The 17562-nt window shown below is 35.0% G+C and overlaps 1 protein-coding gene across 1 annotated transcript in view; it reads left to right on the forward strand.

Annotated features, from left to right (window-relative positions):
- Positions 1-15395, forward strand: part of RunxB (RUNX family transcription factor Runt related B) — a 29165-nt gene extending 13770 nt beyond the window's left edge. Inside the window, exons 3-5 of the mRNA XM_077438780.1 lie at positions 1221-1415; positions 13194-13349; positions 13445-15395. Of these exons, the coding sequence (XP_077294906.1) occupies positions 1221-1415; positions 13194-13349; positions 13445-14283 (1190 nt within the window). The 3' untranslated portion in view covers positions 14284-15395. The remainder of the gene's footprint in view (positions 1-1220; positions 1416-13193; positions 13350-13444) is intronic.
- Positions 15396-17562: the final 2167 nt, after the last annotated feature.

Raw genomic sequence — 17562 nt, forward strand, 5'->3', positions numbered from 1 at the left:
AGTCGAAGGAAACCGGTTCTGCTTGATGCGTTTCTGTGAAATGCATTGCTGTATAATATGAAAAGATCGTGTCAGTTCTGTTGTTTCGGAAAATATGAATGTGTTAATATAGAATGTACTTCAGAATATTTTTTGTATTATTGTTTATTTTTAATTGCCGGCTTATGGTTAAACTGGTTAAAACAACGCTTAAATCTTGTAATTTTAAAAATAGTATGTCGTAGTTTTTTGATAAAATGTTGATAGATGAGCAATTTAGTGAATTGTGGATTTATCACTGCCTCAAGAATGCTTGAGTTTGTCTTTTTTTAATTTTCGACACTTGCATAATTCCACTGTTTTGAGGCTGTTGTACAATGCTCTAGTTAGGAGTATCTTGGAATACGCCTCTATGATCTGGAATCCTTCCACTAAATCCCTATCTATCAAACTTGAACTTATCCAAAGACGCTTTCTTCAACTGCTTTATAAGGAGAAATACGGGATTTACCCATATTTATTTCCTTCACAATTCGTCATGGGTATGGTCGGCTACACTTCTCTTGAACACAGGAGGAGTGTTGCCCTCATAAAGTTCTTGTTTTCCATATTTAGAGGCTTTATCTCCTGTCCGTCTATCCTGGCTGAGTTGGGCCTTCATGCTCCGGAGAGTGTGATATGGACCCGCCATCATCCCCTTTTTCACACTCCTCTGGCTAGAACTGTGGCTTATAGTTATTCTCCCATTCCTCGTGGCCTCCGTTTCTTAAATTCACTGGCTGGTGCCATTGACATTTATCACATCTCTCGTCATTTTCGGCACCACTTCCTAAGTTACGGAAGTCGCGACCAATTATAACGGTTGAGTTAGTTTGATCAGTTAACAATTTTTATGTCATGTTTATTTATTTTTCTTTTCTTCTATTTATGTATTTTTACTTGTATTTCATGAACTTTTTTCCTTTTGTCCTTTCTTTATCTTTTTAGCACACTCGTCGCTTTGGAGCAATCTGTTAGACGAGTGTGCTTGATTAATGGATGTATAATAACATAAAATCACAATTGCATTAAAGAACATATATATGTATATGTAGTGACTATGTAGTATTATCCAAAGTTTAAAAATAAAAACAGAACTGCGTACATACCTAACTTGACACAAATTTATCATTATTGTGCTCTAACGATGCGATATATAATTTTATCAAATTTGACATTAAACATATTTTTTTTTGCTTTAGGTAAATCGTTCACACTGACGATAATCCTGTCGACGTCGCCACCTCAAATTGCGACATACTCCAAAGCTATCAAAGTGACAGTGGATGGACCCAGAGAGCCGAGGTCCAAGACAAGACATCAAGGCTTTCACCCGTTCCATTTCGGGCCCAGATTTCACGATCCGCTGATGGGCAGCCTGCCCTTCAAGTTATCCGGTAAGTTTCTTGTAGGATTCGTATGAAAATCTTCCGACATTTACTTCTTCACCCCGGCGACACATCCATTTCCCACGTCACCGACGACGAGGGTTGACACTTTCATTCCGAATGTACCGTACAAGTTGACACGTGGATGTGACAACCTATCATAATCGCAGCTCCTACTATTCTAAGAACAAATCACGCAACACCCCATTAATACAAAATCGAATATTTTATAAGAATACAACCAAAAGAAACAAATATAATATGAATATTGATTGATTGAAGTACATACATATTATAAATGTCGTCGTTAAATTATCAACTCAATTCAGGGTTAAAAATCATCTCAATTTACTCTTTCTAACCACTCTAATATAAACAACAACAAAAAGTAATATATCTGAAAGTAACTGATGCGTGATTGATACCTAGCCGCCAAGGTTTACCTGAAGCTTTCGAGCTTAAATCAATACACTTCCAACTAGTTAGCACTTTCGCATTTGTTATGCGCAAAAGTTTACACGCTCCCATCAACTTTACAATATATTCCCTGTTCAACAGTGAACCAATTCTTAAAGCCTACCGTCTGTCTAAACTTTCATCAGCCTTAACAGAATTACAATTTGATTTTAGATAACACGTGAAAAAAAAAATACGAATTGCTCTGTATACAGTTCAAGTAGAACGTAACAACTCACGGTGTAATATTGTTAGTTTAAAATTTGTTGTATGGGAGGGCGGAAACGGAATATACACCTTACACCATCCCTTGTCACCCTCTAAACATATCAACACTTCTATAAGGCTCCCCCAAGTTCACATCTTAAGTCCAAAGTTAACCCAACCCCCCACAGTACGGCGGCCCGTACGAAAGTCGGCCTCAAAGTGGTGCTCTCTGCTTATATTTCCATTCAATATTACTTACATGCAAGGGTTGCTTTGTAAGTAGCTTCGAAACTTTAATACATCTAATGTATATTAATACGGCACTCTAGCCGAAGCGCTTTCTAAAGATCATTCTCACAAAATTGAAGTGAAGTTTAAGGTTATGCGAACGATAAAGCGAAATTTTCCACATACATATGTATGTATGTGGAAAAATTACACACATAAATGTGATAAAAAAAATAACAAAAACAAATATTAAATATTATATTTTCTATATTTGATAACCTGAGCAACTAAAAACCATATTTTTACTCACCGAAGCGCAGTTCGACCCACTGAATTCGAATATGACAATGGTTTTCGTTGGTGTCCTCTCATTTAATAACTTTAGATAAAAAATAAATATTGGGATAAAAAATCAATGCTAATAAACGTGGTAGAGTGAAAAATTAGTGAGTAATTAATATTACGGAAAAAAATGTGATAAAAAAAGTATATTTTTGACTTTTAAAATTCGCTAGATAATTTATTACAAGTTATTCAAATCAGAAAAATATCTTTATTAATATTAAAATAGAAAAAATATCTGACTATTGATTGCAATAATCACTTTTAGCACAGCAATACTATGTTTTTAATTAAAAACTGCAAAAGCCAAAAATCTGTAAGAATTGCCCATGTTGTATACACTCATATTCGCGTAAACGAAAAAAAACCAACAAAATTCATTGTCATATTTAAATTTAATAAAAATGGATTTGTCTTTGTTCCGATAATATTTTTGGTTGCTCAGTGTAATCAGCTTAAAATATTTAAGACTTTCGGTTAATTGAATATAATAAAAAATTTGTATGGAAAGTTTTACAATGTGGAAATTACGTTCATACTTGAATGCCAGAAATAAGAAAAGGATAAAAGTGCCATTAGATTTTAAGATACATCGGTTTTTGTCAACGCATTGTACAACAATAATATGAGCAATAATATGTACACTATTAAAAACCGATCTTGGGGACTTATCGCTGGCATATAGAACGTGTTCCTGGCATAAAACCGATTTTAGATTTTTTTGCAATTAGGCTCTTTTTTACTTCCGGTATTCACTTATGTTTGTAATGAACATGTTTAGTTAAAATTCGGAAGATGTCTACATAATCGCATTATCTTTTCCCAGACATTAAAAAAGTGATTATTACGTATACATCCATATAAATCGAAAAAAAAATTATATAATACATATTTCACGAGAAGATCCGTTTATTGTACAATTTCGTTTCGAACGCACATCAGAAGTCGCACAAGATGGATGAAGGGTGATGTTGCTTCGGCACCGGGAGAGGCAAGGTCCGTAACTCAATTAAACGCCTTATGGCACCCGAACTGTAACAGGTTCATCCTCATAGCGAAGTATTTTCCAAAGCCGGTGTCAATTTCGATTTAACTACGCCAAACTACGTATGATTTCATAGCATTTAATTGGGGCCTATAAACGCACTAGCGCGCTACGCATCCCCGTCTAATTCGCGGATGATGCGAAATTAACGACGCCTTAAATAAGACTCTCCAGAAATTGTGTCTGCGTGTAATTCGAAATTGCCTAGATAACGAGCGTGTAACTTTCACAATATCGCGAAACGATCCGGATCAGCCGATTGAGTGCGCGACGCGCGACACGCTCGATAAAACTCTAATTATCCGAATGTTCCAATATCATTACACGGGCGAAATTAGGCTGGAGACGAGGCTCGTTAGCTCTGTGCGAATCTGCGATTTACAAATTGAAAAAGTCGGCTTTAAAAAGTGGGTAAATAATGAGCAGAGTGTTGGGTAGCGCGCAATAAAAGGCGGGCATAACAATGCGCCGGGCCCCCGTAACCTCGCTCACACGTTTCGTCAGAACAAAGAGCCGTTTTCCCGAAAGGATTAGCTAACCCTTTCACGGCCCAAAACTTTCGACATGACAAAGTGAAACTGTTAAATGCCAAAGCCTTCTTATTAAGCCTATGATATATCTTAAAGCGTTTGTCTTTTACGTTGCGAGCGGCAGCAAATTTACTTTGCGTTCAAAGTCTATACTGCGGCCAACGCGCACAGACCGCACAATTTAAACTACACACACACATTCTTGAACATGCACTACAATACTATATCGATATACATACATATATATGTATAATCCTTAAATATAAGATTAACGTTAAATTTAAATAAAATATCGATTTTTTCATTGACCATTGTTGCGAAATAGGATTCACTGTATTCCACAGTGGTATGATTTTTTTTAAAAGACAAAGTAGCACTAGATGACAGTCATAATAAATAATACAATCCTTTTGAGAATGCTTGGGTGTAATTTCCTTGAACTTCGGAGAAACTTATCATTAATTTGTTTTGTTCTCCAGCTTCTACGTGGTAATACGTCATGCCCGTTGCTGGAACAGTTGGGACTTTATGTTTCTAATGATTGTATGTATAGATATAATAGTTTGATGGTAGATATAATCGTTTGATGGTTGTACCTCCTGCCCGCACAGTTCTTTATCGGATGGCTTCGATTCCAAGTGCTATCTGACTTCTCAATGAAATCGTTGCTGCTGAGATTGAATGTGATATTTTCCACCTCAGTAGCGTAGCTTATTGGAGATTACTTATTTATATGTCTGGTAACCTGCGCTCATCATTATTTGTATAATTGTTAATAATTTTTGAGTGGAGTTTTGATCCTTTTTTGACCTCGCAGGGATGTTTTGTATTTACGGCTGGATCTTTTATATCGGTGCTGGTTGTCGATGCAAGACATTCCAAATGGATATAGTGAAAAAGATATTTTTACTTTATCTACTATTATTATGATGCTATTGTTTGTTTACTAACCTCTTCTTACTTTCACTTATTATGATTTTAAATTTATTTTTGTCTTTATAAATATATTTTTACTTTTCTTTGTTATATTTTCGACCACTGTGGCGCATTAGGGATTCCTGTAAAGCCCTAATGGTCCAAATTTAAATAAAATTAAAATTATTATCTAATTTAACACTTTCATCTCATAGAGATCATATTTTAAAATATCCTCCCTTAACTTCTACTACTTCTGGCAGGTAAAAAATCTGTTCTGAGAAACCATCTAGCTTCATTTTATTTTACAAAAGTAGTGACAATGTGTATTCAAAACATTAATAATGAAATTTCCATGTACCGAGACATTTTTGAGAATTGGTCACGCCCTGGAGTGTTTCCGGTGATATTTTATCAATGACAGTGATCAATAACGGTGACCTCCATATTTGAAGAAATGTAGGAGAAACTTTTTAAAATAATAATATGTACGAATTAATAATGACATGAAGACACTCCCATTCACAGCTGGAGTTTGCCGAGGCATGCCGTGCCGTATGATTCTGTGTGTCTGCGCCTTAATGAGGCCCGTCGTAATCAAAGCTAATACAATTGTTAAAGCTGTCATGGTCTCGTCTCGGATAATAGTCTATCGACAACTCTCAGATATTGCAGGATGGAGGCAATGGTTCTTCTCGCTGTCCGGGGGATAAGCATCCATTTCCAGCACCACATCTCAAAAGCATTCTTGAACTCGCACCGTCCATGTCTTAACTCGGTGTAGAAGCTTTTTCGTAGATACGGCGATATCTGGCCTTTCCAAATTTTGTTCAGTTTCGACATAGAACTTTTTGCTATGTCGATATGTCGTTTTATTTCAATCTCACAACCTACATCGTCTGATAACGTTGATCCAAGCGATTGTTTTAAAGAAGATAAAGCTTCAAGTTTTAGTATGTTTAGTGTGTTTAAATTTAAGAAAGGGAGGAAGCCTTTCTAAATTTAAATTTAGAAAGGGAGGAAGCATGAAAAATAAATGTATATATTATACATATATAGATAAATACATTCATTAATCAAACATGAAAGTGATATAAATCAAAACAGCAAAAATATTTATATTATTGTTAAAAAATTCCACGAATTCATTCACTTTTTATACATATGTACGTTTTCAGAATTGTGCTTTCTTTTGAAGTAGTTCATCGTACATCGTACGGATGAAAAAAGCTTTAGAGTATCTACAGGGTCGATTCTGCAAATTCTGGCAGACGGAAAGGGATAGTCCTATATGATACCTACACACGTGTATGTGTGTGTTCTGCTACGACAGCTTTTGGAGCGTAACAATTTGTAGCAGGAAAGGTGTCATTAGTTAGGTGTCTTTCACACTGGCTGCTGGCTGCCGGCCCTCACCCCCAACGTCTCGCCAGAATCCTATTTAAGGTTTCGATCATGACTTTAAGCCTTAAACCAAAGACGACTTTTAAAGTATTTAGTATTTTACATTTGTTCAATCACAAAATTTAAGTAATTCATATTGCTAATTTGCTTGCTTCAGTTTAATAAACATGGAAAATAGAAACTTAGTAAAATCTAATATGTATAATTCTCATTTTATAAAGGTCGTCTTCACCCTTAATAGTATCGTTCCGTTGTGCACTTTACAAGCTCAGAGCCAATAAAATGCAAATCCGCCTGTTTTTTTCCCCGTCTTTTCTGATAGGATTATCACAAAACTTAACGGGGGATCCGAAGACAATTTCTTAGAGCGCATTACATTGTTTTCACAAACCCTTTACAATTTTTCAAAGTCAACCCCTTCGGCCATTAAATGAAAAAAATCTCCCCACCCCTTCGATTTCCCGAACGAAGGCTTCGTGCCCTTCGGAAAAACTCTTCGCAGCGAAAAGAAAAGACGACTCGTAAAATTAGCAATAGCTTAGGACAACTAAGCCGACAACTAAGACTCCCAGGGAGGTGGTGGGAGTACTTTAATCCGCATCCGTGGCCTTTTTCTAAATCTCCGTTCGGCGAGAATCCTTCCGAAATCCTTCAGACTTGACACTTGTAAACGGAAGAGGGGGAGGGAGACGAGAAAAAAGTAGCCGTGGATGATGGTGCGCGTTGGAAACCTTTGAACGTTTAAAAATTGTGTCCCTCGCCTTTTGCGAGGGCCGGAAGAGGAAATCAGTCAAGGGGTGAAAAAGAAAGACGTCTCAGAGCGGAAACAAAGGGGAAGCCCAATGAACCCAAGACGGAGCTGCAGCACAATAAGCTACCATTCTCTATCATTTTTAGCCTAGATATACATATATACATATATACGCACATTTTTTCAGCCTTTATACTACCTATATACTTACACTCAAAGATACGATTTAATAATAGAGATTCAACTTCATTACTGGTAATATTAAAAAAGGACAAAAAAAAACAGGTTGATTAAAAAGATCTAATAATATAATACTAAATACTTGCCCTAAAAACTTTTACAATTTTGTATTAAAAATCAATAACCAATAAACTATTGTTACAATTTAACTTATTGCGATCAAAGTAAGTGATTCTTAAATATAATGATAAATCTAAGACCATTCAATAGTACATATTCAATATACATACATATGTACATATTATGTATTGAAGTAAAATATTACAGAATTTCAACAACATTTTCAACTTTTTTCCGTTCGAAAAATACTCATGAAACATTGACCTAACATTCAAAAATGAAATGTTTCAAACATTATCCTACGATAAAAATGAAATGTAACATCTCTAAACGTGTTCTGTTTGTTATGAGGAGCTGCTATATACATACATATTTATGTACTTCCTGAATAAGGCATAAATTGAGACGGTATATTTGAAAGTGGCCATGGGCGCCCGCAGAAAACTTTCTAATGGGGGGGGGGCAAAATATTTTTAGTAATATTTTAATGTAGTTTTAATTTACTGTAGCGTATTTGTATGGTGAACGTCACGTAAAAACTAGTAAGGCATACCTGACACTCGGATAAAACTTTGTAAAAGGTAACAAGTCGATGAAATCTTGGCTACTTTTGTATTCTCGCGTTTTCCAAAAATCAAACCAACTCAAGGCTTCAGTTTCAAAATTATCAATGTGGTATACCTGATTAATAGTAGACATTATATCCATAAACTATTGAAGATTCAGTTTGCACAATTTCGAAGGATGTAGCAACGCTAAGTTAAATTGTGCACTGTTGGCTTCACAAAATCGACTCTCCATTGAGTTAATTAGAGAACTAAGTATGGAATGTAAACTATTTGTCTGAAGTACTCTTTAACACTTATGGTTCCCGGATTACTTCGATGCTTTTGTCTTCCACACTGTCTTGGAATAATCAGTTCAATATCCACTTTCTGTGCGAGTTGTACTGTTTTCTGAAAAATATCCATGAAATAGTTATCGGAATCACCTCGGTGAAGTTTTACTACACTGAGCAGGTTTTGAACTTGTAGTTGGACTTCTGGAAGATGTATGTAGCTCATACAACTAAATATTTGACTATTTTCAATCAATCCAGGGGGGGGGGGGGCAAGTGCCCCCCCTTGCCTGCCCTGCGGGCGCCCATGAAAGTGGTTGAAGTCCAATTTTCAGTTCCAAAAAAACTATTTATTTTTGACGTAATTCACAAATTGTTATCACTTCTTTTAATTCGATTTGTCCAGAATCTCGTATTGGAAAAACAGAATAAACGTATTGCAGGCCACCAGTATTTTTAAATATTGTAAAATTCAAAACATTGTATGTAATGTTTTGCGAGATATTTCTTGAAATGAAGAAAAGCAGACTTACGCCGATTTCAAATATAGCGGCTAAATTATTTTTAAAACACTACGTTATTTACATCTCCTCCTACGTATGTATAGGAGGTTAGATTTGTCTTTTTATTTCACTTACTTACGTACATACGATTATGAAATTAGAATGCTTTCATTAATTCCAGATTGAAACGCATTATAATCAATACGACTATCGCACAGTTTAATTTAATTGAAATGTCTTATGTATATAGCTAGCGGGGTGGTGGGGAGGGACGATTGTCTTGAAAATTCGCATATTCGGCTGCTGGGAGCCCAAAATGAAAACACTATGCGAGACCTAAATGTGTGCGAAATTGTCACTTTGTCGGCGTATTATCATTTCTTTCGCCAGACGGTGCGCATAATATGGGCGTGTTTAAACCCCCGGGGCTCTAGGTTAAAAGGGTTAGAAGCGGGTGGGTTTTCAGGAGGAGTGTGGGTTATACGGGAGGGTGTTGATGAGACCAGGGCCGCTTTATTATTTTAGAGGCACAACGACGAACCTTCATTCTTTCGGGATCGTGTGTAAATCTGGTGCATATTTAACGGGCGGTCAACGTTTACCCTAGTCTACTCAAAGCTAGATACTTTTTGTTGGATAAAGTCCATAATCTTTCTGACAATACGATGTGAGTCTACCTCAAGATCGGCACGCTTCCTATTTAGTCATCATCATTTAGTTTCTCATCCACCAAACCATCCTTTACTAAAGTATCAACATTAATCAATATACAGGTTACTCTCAAGCTTTCAATTGAACTTAAAAAAAAATTCTGAACTTTTAAATACTTAATAAGCTTTGGCTATTTCTACATATATATATATTTGTAAATATATTGATATATTCCTACTCTGCAAATGTTTCACATCTTTAAGGTCTGTTTATACTATCCAGCACTGCACGTCAACAGCTCGGCACAACAATGCACGGAAAACACTAGTTCCGTTCATGATATACAGCACCGACCGTTTTCGGCGCGTTCATGCTTGTTTTGGACGAGTGCAATGCAAAATCGGCTCACATATACATTACAGAGCGTGACGACACGGCGCAATATTGCTTGCGTCATATCGTCGAGTCAATATTGTCACAATATGACGTTTCAGAAAATATTAATATGCACATGGCAACACTTTCGTTAGTACGGGTGCATTTGCCACTATGAAGTCACATCATGCGTGAATATTTCCATAGTGTTCAAAGAAAAACGGTACATGTACTGCTGTATAATATTAATAGATCTTGTCGGTTGCTGCTGCTTCGAATACAACACACACAAATTACGGAACATATAGATGTATCTACGTATATAGAATGTACTAAATAATACTATTAGTACTGTTGTTTACGAAAGAACCTTGAAAAATATCATAAGAAATAGTTTTTGTTTTTGTTTTTGTATTTTTTCTCCGTCCATTCACATTCAAGCTAATTTTAGATTCTATTATTATTTATGACAGTATGTGTATTAAAATTTGTATCATTTCGCTTTATACGTAGTTATTCCAAGATCTTTTTGAGGCTTCAATTGTTTAGACGATTAATCTTTGATGGGACAATGTGGTCAATTTTTGCGTTGATATCTCATAATGAGAACCGGCCCTGAAATTCTAGAGGCGACCCCCTCTACCCCTCTCGCATCCCGTTCCTCAAACACCCTCAGGCCCTTCGCCAAGATCCCGCTTAATTCTAGTTGTTAAAAGGGTGAGAGGTGATTATGCTCAGTCTTAAAGCAGACTATGATTAATGCCGGGACCCGGAGTATGGCGGATGCGAGCCCGTAGTAGGGAGATCTGGGTTGTGTGGGTGGAAAGGGGGACGAAAATAATTTCTAGGATTAAGTTAACCGGGGGTTAACTAGGCTGAACTATATTTTACACGCCTTCCGACGCGACGTTTGCCATAGTTTACCGCGAAAGTTTCCACGACAAACGAAGATAAGAAGCGTCAAGTTACTTTGTGCCGCACACGTACGACGTACGAAACTCAATACAAGTAGACAATTCGGGATAACTTTAAACAGTTGTGTAAATAGCGGTAAGAGGAGTATAATATCAACGGAGACATGATACGAAACGAAATACATACATACATATGCACATACATTTATTTTTTCGAAAATAATATACGAACTAGAATAGACTAGCCAAATTTCCTAGAATGGTATTTGATATTTATAATTATAATAAGTTCATGGAGCATGAAAGATATAATGAGAATTGATTGATGGAATAGTGACTTATTATTATACATATATCTACATGTAGTGGATATTGTATTGTAGATGATCTACGTATATAAATGGTACCCAAGAGATGTGATAGATATTTTCAAATTCAGCAATCGTATGTCTAATTTCTGAGGATCATGATCGTGAAGTTTTTTGCCTGATTAGCTGCTTCCATTTAATTCTGGATTCGGCTATACGGAGGGCTGTCACTATATAATGTAGAAAAGCCTAAACCAGGCTCTCTTCTCCTCTTCGTGCTATGTGACCGAAGACCTGGAGAATGCGTCTCAGACAGATCGTAGACAATCTGTCCTCAATTTTGACTACCTCAAGACTTTCGTACCGCATATCGGTCTATATTATTCTTACATAGCTTGCGCCTTAAACACCACATCTCAAAAGCGTCAATTATTTTTCTATCTGCTACCTTCATTGTCCACGTCTCGGCTCCACATAGAAAGATAGACAGTCAGAGGAAAAAGAAGAATCCTTATGAGACGGATCTCGGTGACGTTTGTAGTAGTTCTGCTTTTCCAAATCTTTGATAGCTATGACAGTGCCGCTTTTTCAAATAGACTTACAAAAAGTATGTATGTATATGTAATACAATAAAGGTGACGATGAACGGTGCATTGACATTGGTTTGATTAATTTTCTCGTCTGCGAGCGTATAAAAAACGGCTGCTGGTTTTTTACTGGCTTAAATTATCGTAAAATCCTGATTTTCTCCATCGAGTTGTGTTGAATGTAAGTAGGGGTGGTTCAGGGGTGGCAATTGCACTCATCTCGCTGAGAAGAAAGGGTTTTGCACTCGTTATCAGCCCCTAACGGTGCACGGCAACTGGGTGGTTATAAAGAGCTAATAGAAAAGGGGATGATTTGAAAAACAATTAACATAAACTGGTATTGAAAGAATTAATCAAACAATCAATAAAACCTATATATTTTATAATATCGGAAAGATATATAATATAAACGTATATATGTATGTATGTACAAGACCTTATCAACTTTTTGTAATGATACAACTTTTTATAAGTTAGTAATAAAATTTTAATAGATTAACATCTTAACGATCCAATATTGTTTTATCTGTAAATAAGTCTCAAAGAAAATCCATTGATTGTTTGTGTGCAAATTTCGTAAACATAAACAAGTTAATGCAAAATGATTTTTCAGAAAGTCATCGACGGATGGGTAGGTACTTCGAAGTACCACCTTAACGTTTTCGCAAGATAAATTTTGAAAGTTTCGTCGAATATTATTTAGATGTTTGAACGGGTGCTCGGGGTAAATGCGTCGATAGCTCTCATTACGCTTCGGGGGAGGCCTAAAATAAATATTGATGTATGGAGGAGAGGCGAGCAGACAAGCTTACCCCGGACGAGCACAAAAGTCTAATCCCAGACAAAGCTTTTATGTTGATGACTGCTTGTATTGTTTAAAAGCTTCACAAAGTGAGAGGAAAAGTAGGGCGAGCACAGAGCGCCAGGCAACTCGCCAGTGAAAAGCCGCTTTTCGGATATTTTCAATTGAAATTTCCCCGACAGCAATACCCTAGTAGTACTTTGCAATATCCGTACCCTTGTACAAATAAATACTCATAAATATATTTTGAATAAATATAGACTCTAATAATAATGGAAATAAATGTAATAACCGAATGAAATAAATTATACCAGCTGTATGAAATTTGCAAATGTATATATGCACTATTTATTATTTTTTTATATTATTTGTTATATTTATATTTTAAATAAAAATAATAGTGTATGTACATACATTCTATATTTTCATACATGTATGTATTGTACGTATACAAAATTGTATCAAGCCATATACAATGCTAGTGAAAATTAGTTTGACTATTGTTAACGAGATGTCACTAGTAAAAGCGATATAACGCACATACATTTTCATTCAAGACGCGAACCTATACACCAATACTGTAATAAACAATATTTTTTTAATTTTATTTAACATTCATTTTTCGTTACAGGAATAGCTCAACAGCTTGCAGGATTGCCAGGACCAGAATGGGGAGCACTAGCCAGACCGGGAGCTCCTGGTCCATTCCTGCCGCCTCCTCCCCACTTCAGCCCTTACGTTTTTGCAGCATTAGACCCAACACCCAGAGCATCCAGCTTACAAGGAGGTCCTTATTCACTTTAATCTCTATTAATTCCTTACAACTATAATAAAACATATGTATATGTATGTATGTATATAATAAATCTGATTTGTTGACAGATATCACCCACCCCGATACTCTAGCACTGGCTTGCAACCCTCACAGTACGACGAGTCCCAGAGCTTCGCCACAATTGGATCTTCTCACGTCTACATCACAACTGTCATCACCTCAAGACGACGATATATCAGTGACGGCATCGTCGAAAGGAAGTCCATTACCAGACGATAGACCTGGAGCCTTTACGACAGTCCTCAAGTCGAAAAGCGACGATCTCAGCCTCATACTAAGCAAGAAGCACGAGTTGATACAGAAAAACCACGAGCTGTCCAACTTCTTCCACCATAAGAATCAAGATTTGAACGCTTTCTTGCACAACGGCAACCAACATGTGGGTCATCCCCATGGAAACTTGTTCAATAATGCCCTTGCAGCTCAGTTGTTCCTCAATACACCTTTACTACAACCACCAAATCAGTGGTTGTATTCTCAACTGTACCAAGGTGGATACGAATGGCCGTGGCTTCAGATGAGGCATCCTTCACTGATGCCAACGAATCCTAGAGCGAATACGTCATCTCCAGATACGATACGAGTCGAGGATTCGAGTCAAGAGAGCGCAAAACAAGAAGAGGCTAGTACAGTGAGCAAATCCAGCTCGGAGCATAAATCTGCTAGCATAAAGAATCCAGAAACGTGTGGTCACAAAACGAGCAGCACTCACGGAATCAATTTGAGCAAAAAGAAGTCGACGACATCCAGCAAATATGATTCGGAAAGTTCAAACGTGAGTTCCAGCAAGAGATCAACGAGTCCTTTGACGGCAAGTGGAAGGACGAAATCCGGAGGAGAGAGGAATACAACCACTCGACATTCTGATGTGTGGCGGCCATATTAAAGTGATTGATAATATACGCATAAAACTATAAATAGTGTAAATAATGTAGAATAAAAACTATTGTTGGACTAAGGGTGTGATTCATTGGTGATTTAATCATGAGAGCAAATTTAAAAATAAAATATATGGCTATATATGTATGTACATATGTACGTACGACAACGTTCTACAAATCGTTTAATTGCGTATTATTTGTAAATATATTTTAAAATGTCGTTGATAAGATTTATTTTTATTTTTGTTGGATTTCGACCCATCTCAATGAAATTTGTTAATTGTTAAATTATTTGTATTTACATACATAGTTATGTTTTAGCACGGGCTATTTGATTGCACAAAAAATAAGCTTTCAGACAATTAAGACAGTAAAATGACAAATTAATACACTAGAGCCGTTTACTTATATAAATATTAGACGAAATTTAATAAATTAAAACATTTATTTAAAAAAATCATTGATTGAAACTGGATTAGAAAACGAAATCCACTCTCCATATACTTGAATTCTGCAACAAATAATTTTTTTATAAATATGAGATTTTTTTATTTATATTAAAAACCGTTGAATATGTTACTTATAAATAGTGTTATATAAGCTATGTACAAATTAAATTAATGTGTGCAATATCAACGTGTAAAAAATTCATTTAAAAGTTTTGAATATTAAATTGTATTTAAAATTTGGTTCAAATTGTATTTGTATATTTTAAAAATAAAATTCACACTACCTCGATTGAAATAATTTGTTCTTTAAAGTTTTTTTGAAAATTTTATGATATGTCTAGAGTGTTCTAAGTGTTTTTTGTACATGAAGTTATATGTATATAATACTTGTTAAACAGTACAGTGCGGTAGTCATAAAAAGAGAAATTTAATAAGTATTATTGAATGTACGTATATTGTATTAAAAATAATTGAATGTTCATCGGTCAATATTATCACAACATGTAAAATTACCATTCGTTTAAATAAATACTATATTATATGTTTTTGGTCAATTAAATTAAATATCATGTATAGTTAAACAATATCGAACTGTTGTGTTCATGTACCATAAAGTAAAAAAAAAGCGCTAAGTCATATACCAAATAAAATAGTATATTATACGCCCCATAATAAATTGTTTCATTTCGCCATGTATTGATCACGAATGCATCTAATTTATTTTGTTGCCACCCTTTTGGATGACTGAGGGGGTTGGGGTAGGGCGAGAGGTACAGAGGGGATAGGCAGGACAACGGGACAGGTGGTTTTACCAGTTTTTGAACAGCATCCATTATTTTATCAAACCACAACTATGGCTCATACCAATTAACCGTGAATATCACGACACATAAAACGTAACAGAAATACTTTTAAAAGGCATTATAAATCCAAATTTACCATTATTATGTTATTAACATTGATTTATATTTTAGATAAATTTACGAGAAACTAAAAATAAAAATAAATTTGGTGCTAATTCATTTTATAATAGCACTGAACAACAAAAATGAATATCAAAGTGAAGTGTGTCCCACTAAATTCAAATATGATAATGATTTTTGTTGGTTTACTTTGGTTTATGAGATTAAAAAATTTAAAAAGTCCTTTTTTTACAGTTGAATTCTGCTCAATGTTGGTATTGAAATCAACAGTAAAAATTTTCCTATTGATTGTGATTTTTATCGCTTTTATATACTCATAATTAATTATCTATTGAATTTTAATATACTTACATCATTAATATTTTTTTTACAGATATTAATGATTAGATATACCAAAAATAATTAAAAACCGTTAGGTTTATAGTTTATTTAGGTTAATGGTTTCAAACGAGGATTTTTTAATTTTTTTTTACCTAAACGTACCAATTCAAGCGATAAATGAATGAACCAACAAAAATCATTATCGTATTTGAATTCAAAAGGTCAAACTTACTAAAGATTGATTTGCTTCGCTCTGTAAACTCAAAAACGAGATTTTTAAGTTGTTCAATGTAATTATGTGTACCTACATATATACGCATATGAACTTAACCGAGATAATCTATACGTACGTATTAAAAAAAAGTAGCATTCACAATGCATCTAAAGGCTATTCTTAGTTTCACTTCGCTAATCGTTTAGGCTACATTCTTCCGATTGGTTTGAAACTTTGTCATTTTGCGTGGTTTGGTCACCGATATAAATTTAAATTGCTTCCGATAGTTCTATGATAAAAAATAATCGTAATAAACACGTTTAAGAGTGTGCCGAGTATTGTTCAAATGTTGTAAATGCATTGTTAAAGGATTTACAACAATGGAACAATGAGCGGCACCTTGGCTATCCTACCTCTACCAGTAGCATTGTTTGTCTTTATTATTTTTCGCCTACAACTTTATCTTTTTCACACTATAACTTATGAAATTTGCATTATATGTAGGTAGGGTTGCCATACGTCCCGTATATAAGGCACATGTCCCGTATTTCTACTCGGTCCCGTATTACAATTTGTCCCGTATTTGTCCCGTTTTCTCCCTAAAACTTTTCTCCAAAAACAGACTGTCGATTTCTTTAACACTGCTGTGGAATACATTGATAAGTGGTCCCAATCATTCAAAAAATTTAAAGCTTTCGATTGGATGACTCTCAAGCAAGTTCCTGAATGGGGGAAATAGAACGAACCGTTGAATATTTGCAAGTAAGGAACATCGATGTTGGAAACAATGAGCTTCTTTTCAACCAGTTCGTATATTTAAAAGATTATTTAAATAAAAATAATACCAACGAAAACTGGGAGACAACGCTGAAATTGAGTATGGAAGAGAAATGGCTGAAGTTTTTTAGAGATACCAAGCATATTGAACATAAGTCATGTTTAATAAAACTATGTGAGTATATATTTGCCATTCCAGCCCACAATGCCAATGTGAGAGAATATTTTCCTTGATGTCAACACAATGGTCGGATGAAAGAAATAAGCTGGCAGTTGAGACAGTTGAGTAATTTTGGTTTGCCAGTATAATTTTAAAATGACTTGCGCTCAATTTTATCATTATGTAAAAGAGGAAAACGATTTAATTTAAAAAGTTAAATCATCGTTAAAATACGATTGGGCTAAAAAATACTAATTTTTTAAAATAAACTATTACCTACCTACTTTTCCATGTTTTATTTATGTAGCACTTAAATGTCCCGTATCAATGCTTTACAATTATGGCAATCCTAATTATAGGCTCTCATTATCTGTCATATATATTTTTTACTTCATTAATTTAACAATTTATATTAAGTGTATGTAACACATTCGATTGAA

The sequence above is a fragment of the Arctopsyche grandis genome, chromosome 9, assembly GCF_051622035.1.
Source record: "Arctopsyche grandis isolate Sample6627 chromosome 9, ASM5162203v2, whole genome shotgun sequence".
Classification (NCBI taxonomy): domain Eukaryota; kingdom Metazoa; phylum Arthropoda; class Insecta; order Trichoptera; family Hydropsychidae; genus Arctopsyche; species Arctopsyche grandis.